This window comes from Nymphaea colorata, chromosome 7 (assembly GCF_008831285.2).
Source record: "Nymphaea colorata isolate Beijing-Zhang1983 chromosome 7, ASM883128v2, whole genome shotgun sequence".
NCBI lineage: Eukaryota > Viridiplantae > Streptophyta > Magnoliopsida > Nymphaeales > Nymphaeaceae > Nymphaea > Nymphaea colorata.
In genome coordinates this window covers 15,197,761-15,222,111 of record NC_045144.1, presented here as the reverse complement: position 1 = coordinate 15,222,111, position 24,351 = coordinate 15,197,761, and the positions used below count along the sequence as shown (strand labels likewise).

The 24,351-nt window shown below is 35.2% G+C and overlaps 2 protein-coding genes across 2 annotated transcripts; both read right to left on the bottom strand.

Annotated features, from left to right (window-relative positions):
- Window positions 1–11,791: 11,791 nt before the first annotated feature.
- LOC116257142 (uncharacterized protein PHLOEM PROTEIN 2-LIKE A4-like) lies at window positions 11,792–12,217 on the bottom strand. The gene has a single exon (XM_031633753.1). It carries the CDS (start codon window positions 12,215–12,217, stop codon window positions 11,792–11,794), a length of 426 nt encoding a protein of 141 aa, XP_031489613.1.
- Window positions 12,218–15,114: 2,897 nt separating this feature from the next.
- LOC116257914 (uncharacterized) lies at window positions 15,115–16,890 on the bottom strand. Its single transcript, XM_031634938.2, has 2 exons — window positions 16,730–16,890; window positions 15,115–15,916 (listed from the first exon to the last, which is right to left on the bottom strand). Exons 1-2 carry the CDS (start codon window positions 16,810–16,812, stop codon window positions 15,463–15,465), a joined length of 537 nt encoding a protein of 178 aa, XP_031490798.1. The 5' UTR covers window positions 16,813–16,890; the 3' UTR covers window positions 15,115–15,462.
- Window positions 16,891–24,351: the final 7,461 nt, after the last annotated feature.

Below are 24,351 nucleotides of genomic sequence, written 5' to 3'. Positions count from 1 at the left end.
GCTTTTTTGTAGTGGAGAATAGTGGAGATGGAAAGAAGTGTAATCTCCGACCCCTCAAGGCACATCATTGATGCATGCGTGCGCTTCTTATTTCAAAGGTTATCTCCATTGAATAAATTCTAACTAAGGTTTTCTTCCCAAACAGATTTTGGAGGATCTTAGCTCTCTAATTCATGGATGTCAGTGTCAGATGGACATGCAATAACAGGAGCTGACTAAAATAGTAGTTGATCGTACTGGTGAAGTTAGAAATTTTTAGTCAAGGCATACTGTTACTATTTCGAAGTTTACATGGGCACTGGTATGGAAAAAAGTGAAAACCAAAGAAATCTGTGTGTAAATAAAGTGATTTTCTGAGGCTAGTGTGGGCAATTGCCCACAACAAACCACAGCATGGCTCCCCCACTAGTTGATTGGGTCCTGATGGATTCTTACACATGTTTTTGTCGGTATTGCATAGGAGAATTACTGTGGTTATACTGCCTCACTTGTAGGTCTCATATCATTTGAAGATATTGGCCAGTTCATAAAGGTGTGTCCAACGCCTCACAAGGAACCATGTCAAACTGAGTGAGGGACATTACAATGTTTGTGAAAAGGCTTTTCTTTTCACCTTTTCATTTTCATGTTTTTACTTTTGCTTAACATTTTTGTCAAGAATATTATGGTCATTTTACTCTATGTCCGAGTATTCAATCTCTTATGTTTGTCTCAACGAACAATAGAAGTGCCAACTTATCAATGATTTTTACAATGAAAACCTATTTAATAATTATATTTCTTATGAAAATAAGCTAGTCTTCAGTTTTCTCTAGATAACTATCAGTTTGGTTGTTACAAGCTGCAAGAATCAGTCCCAGGAACGAAGAGGAGAGAAACCAAAAATTGTTCCAAAATTGCAATCTCCTATGAAAACATGTGTTGGGGAAAGTAAGCACACACATTAGGCCAATACTTCAGAACAAATGAAAATTATGGCGCAAAAAAACTTATAAATAAACACTTCTATGTCTGGAACATATAAAAGAGAATAAAACTTTCCACACATCTCCAAAATGGCACCCAAGAGATAAGCAACAATCAATAGGATTTCCTTAATCTTTCCTTCCCGAAAACGAAAGAAAGAATGTGAAATTCACTTATATATACACACCAGCCATGTGGATGTTCTTGCCTCTCACACATGTAATCCGATACAACACCTGACTGCATGTATGAGAGATCGAAGCATCTGAACAACCAGAGAAATCTGCATTATATATATATAAGGAGGGCCTACAACCAGTGGGAACTCACTCCACCCACAGCTGCCCCATTGGTGGCTTCAACTATGTCATGCAGCTTTAATTCATGCATGAAGCCTGAAGCAATATGAGACGATTGTGGTTCCTACTCTCTCTCTCTCTCTCTCTCTCTCTCTCTCTCTATCTATATATATATATATATATAAGCAAGCAATGAAATAAAGAGCTTATCAAAGAAACAGGAATCTCCTATATATTATTGAAACAATGACAAACGGTGTTACACAATGCAAGGTGCCCAAAAAATCACAAGCATAGCAATAAGAAGATCAAAATGCAAACCGTCAACTTTTGGGAAAAGCCCTTTTCTCCAAATAAAAGCCCTCTTTCTTTTTTCTTGCCTCACAAAACACTGGGAAAAGAAAAGAGAGGAGCAGTCACATTTCAGGTTCATATTGACCGGCTTAAGCCCATTTTGGCAGTGGTGAAGGGGGGACAGTTCCTCCAACCCCTTCCATCTTCCACCATCGTGTACACACTCTGCACATAATAATAATAATAATAATGGGGCCTCTGATCAAAACGATGGACGGCACTAGTTTGTTATTCCCTAATGTCATGAAAAATTAAAGTGACGGGTTGGTGGAGGTAGAAAATGTGGAGCAAAAGATGAAAATGCTAATCAGCTTTTCTCATTGTTTTTCTATCAACTGGAAAAAATAATAAGGGCAAAAACCAGTAGTGGAGCTACGTGTGGGCGGTTGAGCCATTGCCCATGACAACCAACAGCAATACTTGAAAATTTTTATTAGAAAGCCGTTGGATCTGTGTCCAGCCAGATGTAGTGCCCACAGCAAACTCACGTTAATGCTCCATAAAGACCAAACCCACTAAGGCAAGTACCCCTTTGATAAAATTTTCTGACCCCACCACTGACAAAAATTATGAAGTATTTAACGGCAACAAATATATATAGTGATAATTTCTTGCATGCATCAGCTTGTTTGTTGACAATATATGTATCACATAAGTTGTGGCATGCAGCTCCTAACAAAAAGCAGAGTTTTCGAACGGCAGACAAAGATGACGTACTCCGTCCAGTATTTTTACAAATTTCATTATCATCTTCCAATATCACGTCTGGAAACCCTTGCGGATCAGGTTTTCTTCCCAGCAGACAATGAACCAGTAATAGGAGATGTGGGAACCCTGGGGTAGGAGGTTTCTCTCTTAGACCATTCTAAACCCCTAATATGTTCCCCAAAAGGCCCTGAAGAGACAGCTTCTCTCTCACAAAAACATGGGAGCATCTGCAAAGAGTCATCACCAACTCTCTTGAAAGAGTCGAGAGGATTTGAGAGGTTATGAGCCTCTTTTGGTATGTCGGTGCTTAACGGGAATGATTAAAGATGACATTGAAAGGAAAACAATTGTAGAATTCGGTGGAAGCACACCACCACCGACTTCTTCTCCCCTACTGTCATTGTGTGTTAGGCATTGAGTTGGGTTGAGTCTCAAGTCGTTGAGCAAGTCAGTAGCTTACTTGGTGAGCTTGACATGATAAAGTAAGAGTGTTGAGTGTCTTGATCAAGTGAATGATCCTTGTGTGGTTACTTCATGAGCTGGTGTGAGAGTATCTCGAGTAAGAGTTGAGTGAGTTCGTGTGCTTACTTCGTGAGCTGGTGTGTGAGAGTTTGTAATCACCCTAAATTTTTCCAAAATGCTACGCTCTTTTACTAGAACACAAAGCCCAAGTTCAGATCCAAATCAAGCATTTCAAACCTGAAATTCGAAATAACAAAATTTGAGTGTCGCGTGTGCACAAACCTTCACTTTGTTTTAAGGTCTCACTCTCATGCCAAAACATGTTTTTAAATCTTAGTCACGCACTAGAATGCGTCGGCGAGCAATCGAACCCAGTCCAAATTTCAAATGAGTCCGGAGTCACTCGAAACTGAGTTGACCACCCATTTGAAACAAAAACCAATCTTATACACTTTTTAAATAAATTACACAAAAACGAAAAGGAGTTTTATGCTCATTTTATCTTATTTTTTATTTTCATATCATTTTACCAAATTTAAAATAAAAAAAATGAGTTTTTGCGTGATCACACGTGCATTGCGTCACGCGATCGTGTCCTCGCAATGTACGACTGTGCGTGCCACGCGCAGGTGCAAGCCCTCAAGGGCATATTGGCATGCGCTGTCGAGTGCAAACCTCATTTTTTTTCAAAATCGACTGTTAGAGGGTGATTTTGAGCGTTTTAAGTGGCCATTAGCCCTGCCTAAACCTCAAAAATGGATTTACAAGCCTAATGGCCAATTATACTCATTTCAAACCTATTTATTTTAAAAAAAATGAAAATAATGCAAAATTATTTGAAATTCACATGAAAATATTGTGAAATTCAAATAAAAATTGATTTTTGAGTTTTGGCTCCAAAACTCTCCATAAAAAACTCCATTATCCCCCTCTTGGGCAAGAAGCTAGCCCTTGGAGAAGCCCTAGTGCATTCTCACTAGAGGACTTGGATTCTCCTCCATTTCCTTCTCATTCATCTTCTTCTTCTCCAACTTGGATCAAGCTATAACTCTTCAAGGGAGGATGAAGATCTCTTGGAGGCATCTTCTTCATTACCTTGGAGCTCTATTCAAGGTGAGTCTAAGCAAGGGTGATAATTTTTTCCTCAAACCATTCTCATTAGAGGTATGTAATCAACATTCATCTCCATTCTTTCCTTTGTTTTTTCTCTCCTCTTCATCTCCCCATGGCCATATGAGATAGCTCTCAATCTCTATTTTAAAGTCAAGAAACTATGCTCGAGTGCACCGGGAGCATGAGAAGAGGAGATGATATTTAATTTTATGATTGCATCATGTTCTATCTTTTCTTGAATGTAGCCTTGTTTTGGTTCCTTTATTTTCTCTCCTCTTCATCTCCCCATGGCTATATGAGATAGCTCTCAAATCTCTATTTTAGAGTCAAGAGGCTATGCTCGAGTGCACCACAAGCATGAGAAGATGATATGATATTTCATTTTATGATTGAATCATGCTCTCTCTCTTTTCTTAAATATTGCTTTGATATTATCCATGCATAGGTGTTTGATTTTTCATTTATATGTGAATGCACGGTGAGAATGAGAGTATGGTTCGAGATTTTCTCTTTATTCTATGTCAATTTATAAGGTTGGACTTGTCCAACCCGGGGAGAACTCTCACAAATTTGTACATATTAAAAATGCATCTTCATGTCATTATGTTTAGTTTTCTTCTTAATCATCCAATTAGGAACCCTAACAAGTGGCTCGTTATGTTGCTTGATTTTCTTCCATACCCAACGGTGGAAGAAACATATCCCTTCTAACAAACCTAATAATAACATTTTATGTTTATATATAAATCATATTTTACAAAAGATTTTTGAAAGCAAATACCCTCTTATATGCTGCCTGGGAGACTTAGCTTAGACTCTTACATGAGTCAAAGCTCTCTTCCGGCCTATATCAAACTTGAAGTCGATTATTTTAAGCCATTTCTTGATTTCGAATCTCATGAAGACACATATGCATATACATGTTATATATGTATATGTGCACATGATGATTCCCTTTATCCTTCTCTCTTTATGTTTCCACATTCTATTTTACAAATTTTCATATACACATGAATACATATATACATGTGTTCTATTTTCTCTTTCTAGAATCTTTTATTTCTCTTTTCAAGATAAATATCTTCCCTTACAAATTTTCTTATACATAAACATATGTATATATATATGAATGTATGCATATTTATCTTTTCCTCTAAAATCTCTCTTTTTATTCAAATTAATATCATTTTCACAAACTTTCATATATGTACATATGTGATGGTATATACACGTATATGTACATCTTTCTCTATCTCTTTCTCTCTCTCTTTCTTTTGAAGAGAGTATTTCAACTTCTCCATTCCTTTTAACATTTTCTTCTCATGATCTTTGTTTACCAACTTCACTAATACCAAAAATCAAGTAATGACTCAATATTGGATTCATGTTTGATGGTTTACAACTCCAACCCATTTTCAAAAACTTTTTCTTCTTATTTATGATAGTTATCAAAAAAAAAAATCTTAGATGTATGTTGTGGTAGGAATGTTTCTAGATGAATGTTATGACATGAATGAATGATTTTCCTTTCCAATTATATAGGATCAATGCATTCATGCATTCACACTCATTTAATATCACTTATGACTACAAGCACCTCTCCAAAAGAATTTAAGCAAGATGAGATGGAACTCTAAGTAGGTAGTAACTGAACTAGAGCAAAATGTCAAACCTACTTAAGTCTTAAGAGAGCACTAAAGTGACTTCAAAATGATTTCCCAAGCTTTTCAAATGATATTTACAAAGATTTCTCAATTCTAGTTTTTCTCAAAATATTTCACATTCTCAAGTAATTTATCAAGAACCTTTTCAAAAGTTTGAAACATCAAACTTTCAATATTTTTCTACACCACATATAAAATAAAAAAGATGTTTAAGTCAAAATGAAATGCATCAATAATAGACATAACCTTTGGATTGATTACCCCCGGTAAAGGCGCTGGGAACGGTCGATCCTCGTACCGACGGGCGAGTCCCTTTCTCTCTTATTTTCAAAACAAATCTCATTTGTCTGGAGCACTTCAAAAACAAAAAATTTTGGGGATGCGAATAGAGTTTCAAGTGTGTGCTTAAGTGCAAGGATGTTGGGTACTTGGATGTTAGCTTACTATGTGAGCTTGTTGAGTTGATTTTTTGTACTTCACTTTTGTATGTTTCGTTTTGACAAACAATAGAATTATTTGAAGTGTGGTTGGTGCATATTTTAGGTTGTTGCTCGGTTAAGTTCATTTTGTGAACTTCATTGGTTTGGTTGTTAAGTTTTATTAAGTACACTTGGTCAAGTTTATTATTGGGAATTATTTTGGACATCGAGACTTTGCAAGATTTTCTATGAATAAATTATTGGAGTTTGAGCTTAAGTAATATTGGGGGCTCAAGTATTCCCTACAATATCATCTATAGTCAAAAGGTGCATTTAAATCCTGGCAGCCTGACCTGATAAAACAAGAAGAATAATGGCTGTCACTTGAGGTGGGCAGGTTTCAGCCTTCTGGTGTTAGTCGTGAGATGACCACTAATCTGCATGGTGCTGGCAGTCCATGGATGGTATTCTACGTGTTTGAGATAAGCCTCGTGTTTGCTGGGGTGGAGATTCATGATGTCTCCACTTAATTGATCTTAAGTTTTATCATTGGACTAGCAAGTGATCAGTTCCCAAAATAAGCATGATGAAGAATGCAACTTAATTTCGGGTCAACCTATAGATGTAGTCCATTGCAGCTGGTTATCCACCATTCTATATATGTTGTGTCGTGTTTGTCTGATAGTGTGGTAATAAAAAAATTGGATGCATTTGTAGATCCACATAGTGTTCAATTTGTATTTCATAGCATAAGTTGGTGGTTGTCTACCATTAGATTTGGATTTTGGGTCCTAACCAATTGTCCTTGTCTAGTAGTGGTCATGTATTGTACTGTTTCTTGAGTAATCAATAGAGTGGATTGTTGGCTTTGTTTGCATGGCATAATATTGCTTAATTGTGGCTTTGCAGAAGCTTACCTTGATTAGTTAAGTTCTTTACTTTGATCTACAATAAATATTCCATTAATGGATTTGTAGAAAGGCTGTCAGCTAAATTAAAATAACACATTTATTTTTCCATCAACGACAATCAACGTTACTTACTTGTTTCACATTTCAAACAATTCTCATTAGAATAACAACTTATTTTGACTAGGAAGGAAGAAAATCATTTACATGGTTTCCATGTATTTAGCAAATATAAGGGAAATTTTAAATAATGATTTGTAAGATCAATGGTTGGACCACTCATAAATTACAATGAAATTTTGCCTGTATAGGTAAGCAGGTTTCTTTTCTTTAGCTGATTCTACGATTTTTCTGTATAGAGATAATAACATTGATGCATCCTTCTTTATTTGTAAATAAAATGCTTTTATAAAACTTTCATTTTTAGTTTTCAAAGTGTTTAAAATTGTACTTAAATTGAAACAAACTATATTTTGCATTAAAACTGACCACCTAATTAACAAACTACGTTTTTTTTTTCCTTCAACCACCATGAAAAATCTTTTGTCTCACCACTATGCCCAATTATGATATCGAATTTAGTTCAAGCTAGTCAATGATGGATGTCAAGGAATAAAAAATAAATGATGGAAAATAGTCGATATTAGGTGGGACCATTATCGAAGAATCTTTTATATGTAATCAAACCTTATAGCTTTTTACTGCCAATAATTAACAAGAAACTTTTGGCCTCAAATATTGCCTAGTGCAACTAGGGATGTCAATGGATCGGATTCAGATCAAATATACATTTCATTATATCTGATGTTTTGAATTCATAAATTCAGATTTGGACTTGGATTCAAATTCAGATGGAAAAAAAATTATACCATATCCAAATCCGACTTTAAAATCTACATCCGAATCCAATCCAAGTCCGATTTTTAAGTTATATTTGAATCTGATCCAAATCCGAATTTTAAGTTTTATCCGAATCCGATCCAAATCCAACTTTTAAGTTATATATGAATTCGATCTGAACCTGACCTGAATCCGACTTTTAAGTTATATTTGAATTCATCTGAATCTGATTTATGACTTTAAGCCATATGTAAATCTTATCCAAATCTGATTTATGTATGAAAAATATATAGTAAATACCAAATGAACTATGACACCCAATCTTAACATCACACTAGCTCAAACTTGACTGGTGATAATTGTCAAGCTTATTGAGAGAGAGAGAGAGAGAGAGAGAGAGAGAGAAAGTGTGTGTGTGTGTGTGTATATATATACACTACATCATCAAACTTCATTTTCTAGAGCATGTAAAATTTCCAAAAATTATACTTGGCAGTTGTTCGTTGATGCAACAAGAGACTAGACGAGTCATCCTTGACAACTTCAATAAAAAAACATTTCACCATATCGTACAAGTTTGCAAAATTTTTCTTTCAATGCCTCCTTTTCCCACAATGGATATAATCTTTCTATTTGGATATATACTTCAATGATGTTGACACTATATTAAGGTCTTGAGGATAATGCTATCAAATTAACTTGCATTATGCAAATGAAAATTTTAATTAAATAAACATCTTAGATATAAATAATTGTAGGTTTTAATTGATGTAAATAAAACAGATAAATACAAAATAATATATACCTCTAATTTATAATTCAGTTTTAATGTATGCAAATGCAAATGGTGCTTCCTCTTCAGGCAAAGGTGTAGGCAAATTGAAGTCATCTAACAAAAGAATAGAATAAACAATATAAAAATACGTTTAAAAAGCATTAATTATAAGTAAATTACCTTCAGCTTGATCTCGCAACCAATCTTGTGCACAAATCAAAGCCTCCACGGTCTTTGTACCTAATCTACTTTTGTATAAATCAAGAATACATCCATTTGTGCTAAATATTGACTAAATATCACATATCATTTTTAGATAAGACAAGGTATTTTGGTGCACTGAGCTTCCACCATGTCGAAATGTCAATTGGATTGTTTTTTGGATAAATAGGCTCTTCCAAATACAACACAAAATCTGATTTTGTGTGTTGGCTTTGTGATGATTCTTCAAGAAAGTCATCTAGTGCACTTGTCCTAGGCTTCTTATTAGAAGAAAATTTAATTAAAGAAGTAAAGATAGATGCATCACTATCCTTATTAACATTAACAATATAACCAGTACTAGTAAAGAGTGTCTTCAATGTATAAGTAGGTTTATATTCACCATAAAGATCCAGAAGTAGTTCTTAATTTTGGAGACATATTCATATGTTTCGTCTTTATAAAATTGACTATAATAAAACTCAATTATTTTCATCTTATAATGATGATAAAAAACCACTGCAACTCTTAAAATTAAATTGCATTTATCCTAATACTTATCAAACTTTGTTTTCATCCTCATTTCCATATTTGAATGGCAAATATCACAACTTGAACACATTTTTTTTATTGTCATCTTTATCTCACAAAACTCTTAAAAGAAGATATAAGAAGTTGGATATTTGACTGCAAAGATGGCATTAGTAGCATCATAAAGTATTTTTAAACTGTTATGAATAATAGTAGCCTTCTTCTGCTCGTACTTAGTCCAAGTCAAATGAAGGTGACGATCAAGTTATTGAAAATGACCAAAAGCTTCTTTATATTGTAAAGCTACATCAAGCATAAGAAATGTTGAGTTCTATGTAGTTGGAAAATCTTGTCATAATTTATTTTTCACAAGTAACTTCGACATGACGCATGCTTGATCAAAAATTTCACCTCGAGCTAGAGATGCCTTGATATATTTTATGCTTTCTCTGATCTTGTCAATCACATCACTTATTTCTTTGATATCATCTTACACAACCAAATTAAAAATATGAGCAGCACATCTAACTTGAAAAAAATTTTCATTGTAAACAAGTGCATCCTTTTCATAAAGCCACTCTATCAATTTTGTTACCATGATATCATTTCTTGAACAATTATCTAATGTAATTGAAAATAACTTGCGATCAATGTTCCATTTTAGTAAACAATCTTTGATGATTGATGCAAGTTTTCTCCTACATGAGGTGTTTCAACCATAACAAAGTTGAGAACTTTCTTTGTTGTTTCCCAACTATTATTAATATAATGTGCAGTCAAACATAAATAACCATGTTTCAGACAAGACGAAGTCCACATGTCAGATGTGAGATTAATCCTCTCATTAGTCTTCTCCAAAATATTACATAATTTTGTCATTTTATCTTCATAAACGTGTATGCAATCTGATCTGATAGTGTTACGTGACAACAACTTAAACTGTGGTTGTAATCTTTTAATAAACTTCTCAAAGCTTGAATGACTAACTTCACAAAATGGATATTCATGAAGAATAATCATATTGGCTAAATCAAGTCGGCTTTTATCTAAATCAAACTTGAAAGTACATTTTCCATCATTAGTCTTTCCACAAAGAACAAGACGTTGTTGGCCTAATTCTAAGTTAGGCATTTTAAAACATGCCTTTAAATGATTCTTTAAACATGTGGTGTCCATCTTACTATTGTAATCCTTAGATACTTTACAGTGTTGATAAACAACACGCATAATACTTGATTTATTTATTGTCCTGCTAAACTCATTCCATACAACTGATCTTAGTGACTTGGCTTTTGTTAGAATCATGTCAGTTTCTATATTGTTAGCAAAGACAGAACAAGAAGCATTGGCACGAGCTGTTGTAAAATCCATCAACTGCATATATTAGGATATATTCTTTAATTTTATCATCTATTTTTCCTTTTGATAATGTTTGGTACTTTTCTTTTTGCTTTCCATAATATCTTTTGCTAGAAGCTTGTTTATGTTATGCTTGTATCAGCATCCTTTCTAATTCTTGCACAAACATTTGTAATTCTTCGTCTGAATTCATTCAAGTTTAACATCACATATTTATGGCCCTGCGAAATGGCATGCCGGTTTAAAGAAAGTGACCAAAACTTAGAAGCCTTTTTATTACTATTAATCAATTATATATTTTTATTTTAGGTTACCTTGTCAATTTCCTATTGTTTTATATAATTTATAATTTTAGTTACAACGGTTACAACTCTTAACACTTCGAAGCCTTTGCGTTACCTCATGATGATGAAGGGTGTTTGACAAGGATATCGGATCTCCGTCTGCTAATACATTGACCAAAATGCCTTTGGAATTTCATGAAATATCATTCATGTGGATGGTGAATTCGAAACTGTGACAAATTATATATATGGGCAGTAGACAGCCATAAGTTTTGATAAATTTTGAAGAGAATATGCGATGCCTATATCGACAAATCTTGGAGTCAGGTAAACAAGGAAAAACCTTCTCACCTATACATGCAAGTAAGGTTTCATCATAATGTAACTATGGTCCAATCTTCTCATCTTACAAATCCTTATCTAACATTTCCTTTTAATTCGCTAATTACATGGAAACTTGTAAATGGGTCTCCTTCATCTTGATCAAAATAAGTTGTTAGTCACATGAGCTCTGTTTGAAATGTGAAAATAATTAACGTTGGCAGTGATCTATCTAGAAATAAAAAATATTTTATTTGAAATATTTATTTTAGATCGAAGCAAGAGCTCGCGTACCAAATTCAGTAAGTTTCCGAAAAGCCTAAACCATGCATTATGAGATGCAAACATAGACCGACAATCCACTCTACTAATTACTCCGGAAACAACACAAGACATGAGCTAGACAAGGACAATTGGACTAGGACCAAATCCAACGGGTAGACAACCACCACCGGACTTACGCTATGATATACACAGCTAAGACAATGCGGACCTACACATCCACTTAATTTGTTACCATCACACAAACACTGACACGGCACAAAGCAGTAGACAAGTTAACCACTTGTTATAAGTCCATTGAATAATTAAGTGGAGACAGCACGAATCTCCACCCCAGCAAACACGAGTCCAGTCTTGCAGTGAGTGGTGCCGTCCAGCAGATTAAAAGTGATCTCGCGACTAACGCCGGCCGGCTGAAACCTCCCCACCTCAAGCGCCAGCCATTCCTCGCCTTCCTGTTGTATCAGGTCGGCGCTGCCGGGGTTTAGTTGCATCTTCCGGCTGCATATGGTCGTCCCATCTTGCTGTGAGACAGAAACCTCCGCAGGTGTGTGCAGACCTGTTGCTGAATCATTGTGTTTTAGAGGACACACGGGTGACCATGTGGTATCTTTGTCGATTGCTGCTGTATCAAATGTGTCTCGGATCTGCAGCCAGCAGACCTCCAAGAGCTCTGCCACAACGTGGGTGATACATATTGTCAACGAGACGAAATTATCATGGATAAGCATGTATCTTTTGGCCCTTTGGGTTTAGAAGATTTGGTAATCATTTATGCTAAACCCACATACCATTAACATCAATCATGATATTAATAGAATTTTGGTTCCATTTTAGGTTGAAATGAGACCATATATGTGTCACAGTTAGTGGTCCATTTCATATGTGTCGACTTTGATGTTTTTTTTACAATGGAGACAAATATTGCCCCATGGGTCTCAAATAAGAGACATGAGAGAGCTATAGTAAAATCCAGTTTTCATGGGAATCGAACAAGAGACACCTTTCAGTTCGATACATCCTATTTAACTAGCTATGCTACACCCCTTGAAACGAGAGAAAAAGAGACCGTGAGTTCTGCATAGGAGACACCTTCCAGTAGTTAGAGTTGTCTGCCCAGCAAACGCAAATAGACTTAAAAGATAGGACGAAGGACTGGAAAACGGCCCTGGCAGCTAAAGGGGCGCAAGAAGAAAGGAGATGAAGCAAAGCGGTCGGGCTGAAGATTGATGAGCCACAGCTGAGTATGATGACCTTTAAATAGACCTGCTGCTTCACCTATTTGGCAGACTGTAGTCTTGAACATTAATGAAGATCCATCACTGCATGGGTACGTTGAGCTTATACGTGGCTAAGAAATTTACGCAGTTAATGACTGAAGCTGGCGTTAATTTATTAGTTGTATCCTTCTTTCCAATAGCATCTTGACTTTTTGTGGAAGAATGGTGCCCATGAGCGGCCGGTGGTGGGTTATGGGCAGCATTAGAGGCACCTTCTTTCATTCACCTTCTTTCACCAGGCAACCTCACACACACAAAAATTAATCATTCAATTCAATGGTACACCGATGAATACAAGTTTGAGCTTTATAGCTCTAATTCAAACTGCTATTCCTCAATTCTTTGGCAAAAATTCTGATGCTAAGTTTAGCAACTCTACAATAGAGAAACTATTGGTGCTACCATGAAAATTATTAATGCTTTTGCTATTTTACTGACGTTTTTCTTCACCAGTAAAGGCATGCTTTTTTATAGTGAACTCAAATGTAAATCTCAAAGGATGATTGCTTGATTGACATAGAGATGTTTCATGATGTATGAAAAGAAAATGATATTAAGATGATTTTAGTGAAGTGGATCTAATTAAATTTGTGTCCTAAATCGAAGCTCAAGTCCCAAAAGAACCCTGGTTAGGCCTGAAGTCATGGGGTCATGTTTTACATAATTTTTTAATTTGCCACAATTCAAGTTCCAACATAATGCATATGTCTTCATAACATAAATTTGCACTAGATCCAATATTTGGTCAATCTAACTTCAGACTATGCACGAAGAAGTGTCGCTTGGCACCGATGTATGCGTTACTTTGCTCATGATACAGCATACATAAGCCGATACCTATCAACCTTTTGAATTTAATAAATATGTTAAAATATTTTGAGCTGATTTTAAGAATAAAAATATACATATGTACACCCACATCAGTCCTGTATCGTATCAGCACCCACATGGTCCAATACCGACATGATATTAATGTGGCTTGCAAGACGAATAGTTCCAGATTGTTTCAATTCCCCAAGGAAATTTGAAGAGATGCAAGCTGTGCGCTCGGCGCTCAAACCAAAATAATGTAATCATAGGAGATTTGAAGTTATTGGCACCATTCGTAACCGTTTAGAGCCTTTAGGGCACAATATCACCAAACTAATTTCATCTCAAACTTTTGTCATAAAACTAGAAACTAAAGTGCGGTGGGCCTGCAGCCATCGCCGATGTAGCAGACGTTGGATCAATGGACCCTAATGCATTTCACAACATTCATGTCAAATTTTTTTATTATTATTGTCTATTCAAATAACGTGTTTATGTTATAGTGTGGTACTTCCTCATCTCCCCCAACAATTCGATAAGGAATGTACAGCTTTTTCAGTGATTGGAAAACTCAAAAACTCATTTTGCCAATGACTACTTTCATTTTATGGGGTTCCTGTATCATTAGTCAATGTTTTTTGTTTTCCAATTAATATAAACTAATCGGAAATATTAACCAACTAGTATAATATCATTAATCAATGCTTTTATTTTTGTTTTCCAAATTATATAGACGAATCGACAATTAAATAGTTTGTAATGGTTTTGGTTTTATAACTAAAAACAAACAGGCCGGAGTTCTTGCCATTTGTTGATTGTGGAAGTTTTAAGCTTAATGATGCCAACGTTGGTTTTTTCCTTCAATATTGCTTTCTTCAGATAATTTTAACTTTGTCATTTAGAATTTATTTAAACATTCTTTTAGGTAGATTGTGATTAGCATTAAGCCAGCCAGCTAGTTAGACAAAATTTTCTTAGGATAAATACGTCGATCAATATAACAGCTCAAAGATCTTGTCCCTGGTCGTTCCATGCAGTTTATACACTTAATTGTCATTATTATGTTGTTATAGACTTGTATGTCAACTCATTCCCTATTAATTCTTTTAAAACTTCAAAAACTACCGATCAATTTGTGTTATGATGCACAGAAACTGTGGGATTTACATTGTTGAACGGAAAATGTATCCATATTTGAGTTCATAATACTTATTAAAAGAGCAATTCATAGATCTAGATATCTCCAAGGGGGTTGAAGCATCGGGCAGGATAAGGACTAGCAGGCAGCTAGTCACCATTTCAAATCTTCGATACATCATATCTCTGTGCTTTAAAATGAAGCACCAATATACAGGCTGGAGCATAGCAGTGGTGCCTTCACCCAGGCATCAAAAGCAAGTTTGGACCCTAAAGGAGAGAGGGAATGGTGGCATCTTCGGTATGATGCAATACAACTCTTGCTTTTCCAACCTACTAGTAGATCTAAAAATGATAAAGGATATTAGCCTCTAACGTGTTATAGTAAATTCAAAGGATGCTTATTTTTCATAAAACAAAGACCAACAATCCACTTTATTAATTACTGAGGAAACAGCACAAAGCATGACCACTACGGGACAAGGACAAGTTGGTCTATGACCCAAAATCCAAATCAAACGGCAGACAACGGCACAGAGACTTATGCTATGAAATACAAAACAAACACATTAGTGTGGATCATCCACTTTTTTTATTGTCATTACCATAGTATCAGACAAACACGAGACACGACACAACATATATAGAACGACAGACAAGCAGCGGCAATGGACTAGATGTGTAGGTCGACCCCCGCGTGTGTTCATAATCATGATGATGTTGGGAGTTGACCACTTGCTGACTAAACTTTAAGATCTGGAGACACCACGGATCTCCACCCCAGCAAACACGAGGGATATCTTCCATGGACCAACAACGGCATTCTGCAGAGTAGCAGTGATATCGCCACAAATGTTAGAGAACTGAAACCTGCCCACCTCAAGTGCCAGCCATTCTTCTCCGTCCTGTTTTATCAGGTCAAGGCTGTCTGGGGCGAGATACGCTTGGCCGCTGCAAATGATCTCCCCATCTTCTTGTGAGAGAGAGACCGTCACTTTCATGCCTTTTGGTAGGGGTTCACAATTGTCTGAGAGAGAAGCCTCCTTTGCCGGTTTGGTTTCCGTTGGGGTTTGCAGATCTTGAAATTTGAAGAAATACAGGACAGAGTATTTGGCATCTTTGTCCAGTGCTGTTGTGCCAAATGTGGCCGGAATCTGCAGCTTCGGGCATTTGTTCGCCAAAAACTGTGCATTCTGTAAGAACCTGCATGTCACAACATACGCCATACTATAATATCATTCTCATACTCATAGTTTATGAGTTTTAAATGGCAAAGTTCTTCATGAGTATAATATGCCAAAGTGTTTTTCTTGGAAATCTGTGCAAATTTTAAAAAAGATCAGAAACTAAAACTAAAATGTTAAATAAAAATCCCACAACTAAAAAATGCAAAGCCGTGAAAAAATGCACAAAATATTTTCTTCCTCTTTTGGTTTGCTTGTTTTTTTTAATGTCATCTTCACATTTTCTTTTGAATTTGATGCAGATGTTGTATATATATATATACATATATATATATAGAAATATCAATCTCAGCTTTGGATCTTCTCCGTATTAGCAGTTGAGAAAAAAAATAGAAAAAAGTGATGGGTGATTTTCATCGGTATTAGTTCATACGTTCTATTCCTTATTTTTCTGTCAACTGCTGATCTAAGATCAAGGGCTGAGAATTTTTTTTTTATTAATCTGACATCTATCGACTAGCACCTATATATATATATATATATATATATATATATATATATATATATATATATATATATATATATATATACACATACATACAAGATATGGGACAAGACCATATCTACCAAGTTAATCAAAACCACCGAAAATCCAAAACAAATTGGAAGAGACAAGATATGTGGGTATAACTATAACGCTACAAATGAAATTCGAGAAGATCCAGTAAAGGTAAAGGAATATGATAAAAGATTTAAGAGAGAGAAACAGAAGTCTATATGTGTGTGTGCGTGTGTTTTGGGGGAGGTGGGGCAGGAGGTGGGTCGATGATACCGTGAATTCGCCATAGGATACACCCTCCAGCAATTGGAGTCAAGGGTCACTGACTTGGGAGACTGGACGAAGGAGTGGATCATGGCTGGCAGGTAAAGGGCAAGCAGAAAGAAAGGAGAGGAAGCTCAAAGGGGCTGGCCAGGCTGAGGATTGGTGATATCCACGGCCGAGTATGATGGCCCTTAAATAGACCTGCTGCTGCTGCTTTCAGACTGTCGATAGATCACTGCATGGCTACACTGAGTTTCTGCATAGCTAATTAGAAATTAACGCATTTAAGAGTGAAGCTGGTGCTAATTTATTAGATGCATTGTTTTTTCCAATAGTAGTTGACTTTTTGTGGAAGAAAAACAGTGGCAGTACCAGAGGCATGTTCTTTGTTCACACATAACTGGTTTCACCAAGTACGCTCCCAACCTTTCTTGCCTGTCAATGCGACATGTTTAATGAATTGAAGATAGCCACTAATTAATCCATCTCTTAGGCCCATACCTTGTGGGACACATATTAGCCACTTCCCCAAAACTATGCTACCGACTCACTAATACTGGAATGCCAAGCACTACGGCCGGCCAATTCTTGTTTTTAGTTGGATAACCAAAATCATTACTAATTATTAGTAGCCCATTTGTCTGTATTAGTTGGAAAGCAAAAACACTGATTAATGATACTATTAGGTTAATGCCAATTGGTCTATGTAAAATTAGCCTCGCTTCTTCCTCTCATACATCATGAAGTTCAAATTAAAACACGTCCGAACAGGCAAAAAATTAAGGCTGGGATTACCTCGTTAAACCGGTTATGAAGTCAGAATGTGAATGAGAAAGGTGGCTGTAACACAGCTGCTTTCTTCTACAAAAGGTCAAGATGCTATCGGAAAAAAGGATGCAACTAACAAATTTACGCCAACCTCAGTCTTAAATGCAAGCATCAATTTCTTAGCAACTCAAATTCTAAATGTTTGCTGCGATCTTCAGCAGCTCTTCAATTTTCATATAAACGGTTGGCCAAATAGGTAAAAGCGCAGGTGAAAGACCAAATTTCCTATTCTGCTTTAAACTGGACGCCCTCGCACAATAACAGTTCAGTTCATTCTATGAGGCTCGGCTTAGGGCATGAGTCGTTGCAGTTTATATATGTGGCCATTGTTCCTTACCTGAGTGCACCATTTTATTCATTCAGCATGCCATTATATGGGTCGAGAAAGTGTGCCGTTTTATTTCCTTCAGCATGCCATTTTCTTTGCCCACATTGTCGTGAGAGAGAGAAGTTGACTCAGGCCATCGGCCTAGTTTGTCATCATTGTTTGATTCCTCACCCAAAACAATGCCAGTCATCAGATGGGGAATAATTTCCATTTCATGGTAAATTTTATTAGAATTTAAAAAGCCATTATATATATATATATATATATACTTGCATTTGAATTTCGAAAATTTCGGCCACCTGTTAATAAAGGCCGGCCAAGGCACTAAATCTTCTCATTAGGCTGGCTAATGTACTAAATGTTCTTATTAGGCAAATATTCTTATTAGCAACAGTAAAGGCCGTAGCCAATGGTACTTGCCCTTCAGCTACCAGCAATGTTCGAGTCCTCTGTCCTATCTCCCAAATCTGTGTGGATTTCCCATGTTGACGACCCCAAATTCCGGACGGTACTCTCTTGTATGCTCTGCTTCTCTGTTTTAATTATCATCCTTTACTTTTGGCTGGACCTTCTCAAATTTCATTTGCAGTGTTATATATAGTCTACATACGTATGCACTGATCCGTTCCAATGGCTCTGGATTTTGGGTGGCCATTAGTTTTGATTAACTTGGTGGACACATGATATATATTTGATGCTGGTGCATGTTGTTATAACATTGAAATTGATTGAGTGGATTGAATTTGCAATCCTGTTCTACCATGAGGATTGTTTGCACCCCTCCTGCGCATTAGAAAGGGGAAGGCCATGCAAACCAGCAAAAATTTGAAATTGCTTTTCGTTTGGGAAAAAAAAAGGGGCCCGCCCATTGGTATGAGGCCCGATCATTCATGCCACCTTTAACAGGTAATCATACCAAGGTCTAAGATTTCTTAATCAAACAACTCATTAATTGAAGGTTCCTCCGATATAGTTGTGCAAGAATTAGATTTGGATTTTTGAAGTTCATTTTAAACTCGATTGGCGATCTGGAATTTCATAGAAAACATGAATTAGTTTGAAAATTTGAATTTGATCGTAAGTTCTTTTGAATTCTGGTAAATTTTGAAGATTGGTTTGGGAAATTGATTTGAATTGGGATTAGTTTAACCCTAGGACTAGGTTTTGGAAATGTGATTGGGGTTGAACATTGGGTTTTGATTGAAATTGTGAATTTTGAATCTTCAGGCCAAAAAAATATTTAGTTTTAAAACGAGAGGGAATCATCAAGTTTGGTAGTCTATTTGAAAGACTTTGAAATTTGGAGAAATTGGAGATGAAATCTTCCTTTTGAAAACCATTGTAAGATAGGATTGAGTGTTTGTCGTTTTGATACAAGAAAATGACCGAGTCTTCGATGCAATATGACTTGGTCACAGTAGCACTATAAGTTGGATCACTTAAATCTTAGCAGCTAGTGTTTTTATGTGCTTGTTAACCTTATTCAGACTTTTGATCCAGTGAGTGACTGTACGTTTGATGAAACCAAACTATATGTTTCATTCATATTTCGCTCTTTCACCTCTCCATGTTCAATTTATTCAACTTTTCATTCACGAAGACACAGTGTTGGATGGTTTTGGAATGTTGGACAGCTCCTACGTCCATTCTTGACATTTTGAATCAAAATGCATCCTAGAGCATGGTCCTTGGGCTTGGTGTTTTACAAATCAAGAAATTTGTAGAATTTAAAACTCGAGATCAACTTGATTATGTCAACATCTTGATCTTAAAAATCCTGTTGATTTAATAGATTTGACAAACCTTTGTCTATCTATAAAAAGTTGATTTCAGTTTTTATGCTGAAATGTGGATGGATTTTTTATTGAAATCCACTTGGTTTTTGAACATTAACCTTGCTTAAAGCAGCACTTTGAGAGATCTAAAGCATTTTTGGCACTTAGGATCTGGTAAATGATTTAGCATTTGGTTTGAATATCCCAAACTCAAAAAAGATGAGTTTAAAATCCGAATTTTCAGATTTTTGGAATTTTGGGAGATAATGAGACTTCTTGTGAAATCTCGTTTTGGACAGTCCAAATATTTGGAGCCTTGGATTGGTCTCTCTTCTTTTTTGAAAACAAGTAGCTCTAGTTGAGCTGGCTTTGACTTAATGCTGGCTTTGATTTAACTTCAAACTTTTTTCTTATTTTTTTCTTTGAAAAACCATCCAACTTCATTTTCTTTGATTTACGATTGAACTAATTCAAGAACATTCTCTCAAGGGAGATCAAGGGAGAGCACGCCCTAAGGGGGCTGCTCCTTGATTTGTTTTTGGAAATAAGTCGGCCTTAATTGGGCTGGTCTGGTTTTAATTCCAAGATCTCTTCAAAACCAAAAGAGATTTGAGAAGAGAAGAGGACACACCCCCTTTGGACGCTTCTTGAGTTGAGAATTGGAAATGAGGTCAGCTTTGTTGAAGCTTATCTGGTTTGTTTAAAAAAAAACTGAGATTTTCCCTAAAAAAAAAGAAATCTAGTGGAGCACGTCCACTTGCATGACTCTTTGATTGAATTCCAACTTTAACTCGGCCGGTCATGTTTCAATTGAAATCTTCCAAATTGATGATAAAGAGAAGCAAGAGAACCAAGCCTAAAATGTGGTTTCTCTTTAAAATTGGTTTGGTTCTTAATTAGAATCACATAAACTGATTCTAAAGAAGAGAGAGAGAGAGAGAGAGAGAGAGCTGCCCAGCTAAGGGTTGCTCTCTATATTTAATTGGCTTCAACCTTAGATAAAGTCAATTTTGGAGCTACGGAATTAGTTCAATTTTCTTTTTAAGGATTTTTCCTAGTCGGCTGTATATCCTGATAGGAAACTTTGAATTTCCTTCTTGGAAATTTCTGATTGGATGAGTTGCATGACATGGCCAAGAGTATCCAATGTCAGTTTTCCTAGATGGCCAAGAAAGATTGAAAATGATGAGGCAAACACCACCTATCCCATTTTGGCATCCACCAATAGGAATGAAGACCTTAATCTCCTATTGAATAGAACGTTTTCATTAGGATTGATGACATGACAAAGAAAATTGAATTCCCTTAAATTTTGAAACTAATTGACCTACATAATCACATGTATGAGGTAGATGAGTCTAACCTCATTCAAAGTCCATTGTGACTTTAGTTTGGATGTTTCTTATTGTAGAATATAGGTTTTATTGTTCTAGTTTGAATCACATTTTACACACTCTTTCTGGTGATGGAGCACTGGATTGATTGATTCTTATGGAGTGTAAATCAAATACTAAGTAGATTGAGTTATTTTATCATGTTTGAGTCAGATCATGTGATCACACACTCTGAATTGTGTAAGTTGACTCAACACAACCTTAAATTAAGATTTTTGTGCTTTTGTAATTCCAATAACGAAGAAATTGGCTAAGTTAAATTCTTAACTTAGTTTAGATTAGGATTTAAAATCCAAACCAAAATTGAGTTCCTGAGTTAAATCCTTGGCTTCGATCGAAATTGATTTCTAGAGCACTACTTTTAGATAGGATTGAAATTGAATTTAAAAGAAGCAATAGGAATTTTGATTTTGTAATTCATAGTTCTAGGTTATTTTAGAACTGAGATCGTAATTGATTCCCAGACTTCGATCTATGATGGAATTGGACAGGCATCGAAGTGGGTTTTTTTGAATTTCACCAGAAATATTTTGTATGATTTTTGAAATTGCTATTGAAAAAACAAATGAGAAAATTTAGGGTGTTAATAAGTACCCCTCTTCGTTGCTGAGCAAGCCTTGGGCTTCAATCCTATTAACCTTGCAAAAAATGACAACCGAAGGCAAAGGCTTGAATATAACATTTCTTCCTCAAGTTCATAAGATATACTGTAGAGAAATTCATATTGATCATGAAATCCTACGATTGTGTAGAGTTTTTCCACATGACGCTTTAGATGAGTTGTCCCTTCATGCCTTCTGTCCTTTAACAAATGTTTGCTTTTGCCTTTATTGCCTTTCCGGTTTTTTCTTGAAATTTGTTTCATCCTTTTGAGCCCCCTTCACCTCTAGGGAAAATTCCTCACCACCCCAAGGGCTATTACGGAATTTAACCGCTTTAATGGGTTTCTGTAGTTTTGTTTTATGGAATGTCATGCCTATCGAACTTTCTTCTGAAACATTGTAGCGAGTTTTTTATAGGTAACTTCTAGACCAACTGGCCTTAGGGTATCAAGTGTCAAATACATATTGAACTTACTTACTTGAGTTTAAAATGTTTTAGAAGGTCATATATAAGCAAATTGTTCATGGATTACTTTTAGTTTCACGGTGTAAGTATATGTCATATGCTCACCTGCTATTACAGAGCTTTGAACTTGAGGAACAGTTATACTCACCCCAACTCATCATTCAACTCATTTTGTTTTATGCATTTTTCTTCATCTTACCAAGGCCCTTTTGGTTATGAAAGGCTTCTTCCCCATGACATCTGATGCTAAACATTCACAAATGTTTGATTGCCAAGATCAATATTAGCTTCTAGGTATCGATCCGTTGATTCCATTGGAATTTTTTGTATATTGCAAACCAGTGCTCCTTACGGTTTCTTATTCACGGTTCAAGGACTCAACTTTGAAAATGGTTTTATAAAAGGTTTTTGAAAAGATTGTTTGAGTTTGTTTGCATCCTCAAAAGTTTTTTGTTTTTGGAATGCTCTAGAAAAATGAAGTTTTATTTTAAATGAGAGAGAAAGGGACACGCCTGTCGGTATGAGGATTGTCCATTTTTGGTGCCTTTACCGGGGGTAATCAATCTAAGGGCTATACTTATTCTTAATGTATTTCATTTTAGCATTACCATTTTTTTCATTCTAAAAGTGGTGTTGTGTTTGAGAAAATGTTGAATATTTGATGTTTCAAACTTTTGAAAAAGTTCTTGAAGAATCACTTGAGAGTGTAAAACATTCTGATTTGAGAAAAATCTTAAATTGAGAAATCATTACAAATATCATTTGGAAAGTTTGAGAAATCACTTTTGAAGTGGATTTAGTCTTCTCTTAAGACTTTAAATAGGTTTGAGGTTTTGCTCTAATTCAGTTGCAACCTAGTTGGACCTCCATCTCATGTTGCTTAAGTTCTTTTGAAGATGTGTTTGTGGTCATAAGTGATGTTAAGTGAGTGTGGATGCATGAATGCATTGGTCCTATATGATTAGAATGGAATAATCCATTCTTATCATAACATTCATTTAAAAGCATTTCTACTATCACATACATCTAAGTTTTTCATTTTTATTCATAATATTGTCATAAATATTGCTATGAAAATGGAAGGGGTTGTAGACCATCAAACATGATTTCAATATTGGGACATTACTTAATTTTTGGTCCTGGTGAATCTACAAGTAGGAAATTAAAACCTTAGATGTTTGAAAAAAAATATCCAAAAGAATGAAAAAGATGAAATACTCCCACAGAAAGAAAGAGAGAGAGAGAAATTTTAGATATCACTAAATGAAAGATTTTAAAAGAGAGGGAGATACGTATCTTTATATGTATTTATATGTATATACATAGATGTATATATGCATATGTATACATATATATACACGTATGTATGTGAAAGCTTTTGAAAATAAAGTATTAACTTAAATAGAGAGGAAAAAGAAGTTCTTAAAAGGGAGAGAGAGAGAGAAATGCACATATATGTGTATATACTATCACACATACACATATATGAAAGTTTATAAAAAGAGGATACCAATTCAAAGAGAAAGAGAGATTTTAGAGTAAAAGAAATAGAGAAATATATGTGTGTGTGTATATATATATATATATATATAAGAAATTTGTAAGAAAAGACATTTAACTTAAAGAAAAATAAAAGATTCTAGAGAGAGAAAATAGAACAAATATGTATGCATTCATGTGTATATGAAAATCTGTAAAATAAAATATCGAACCATAAAGAGAGAAGGATAAAGAACATCATCATGTGCACATATACATATGTAATATGTATATACGTATGGGTCTTCATAAGATTAAAAATTAAAAAATGAATTAAAATATCCGACTTCGATCTTTATGTAGGCCGGAGAAAATTTTGGGATCATGCAAGAGCCTAAGCTAAGTCTCCAAAGTCTCATTAGAGAGGGTTCTTGCTTTTGAAAATCTTTTGAAAAGTATGATTTCAAATATTTTTAGATATGAACATAAAACATAATTATTTCGTTTGTTACAAGGGAATATGTTTCTTCCACCATTCGGTATTTGTCCCCTTACCTGAGTGTGTTGCAAGGGAATATGTTTTTAGATATGAAATCAATATGCAAACGTCCAATGTTTGTCGCATGGCTTTTTGAAATTTTATTTTTTAAATGAAATAAAATGGATAAATAAAATAAAATAAAACGTCTTTTTAGTATAAAACCATTTTTATTTAAAATATGTATATAAAAAATGCTTTTTGTTACAAATAGGTGGGCC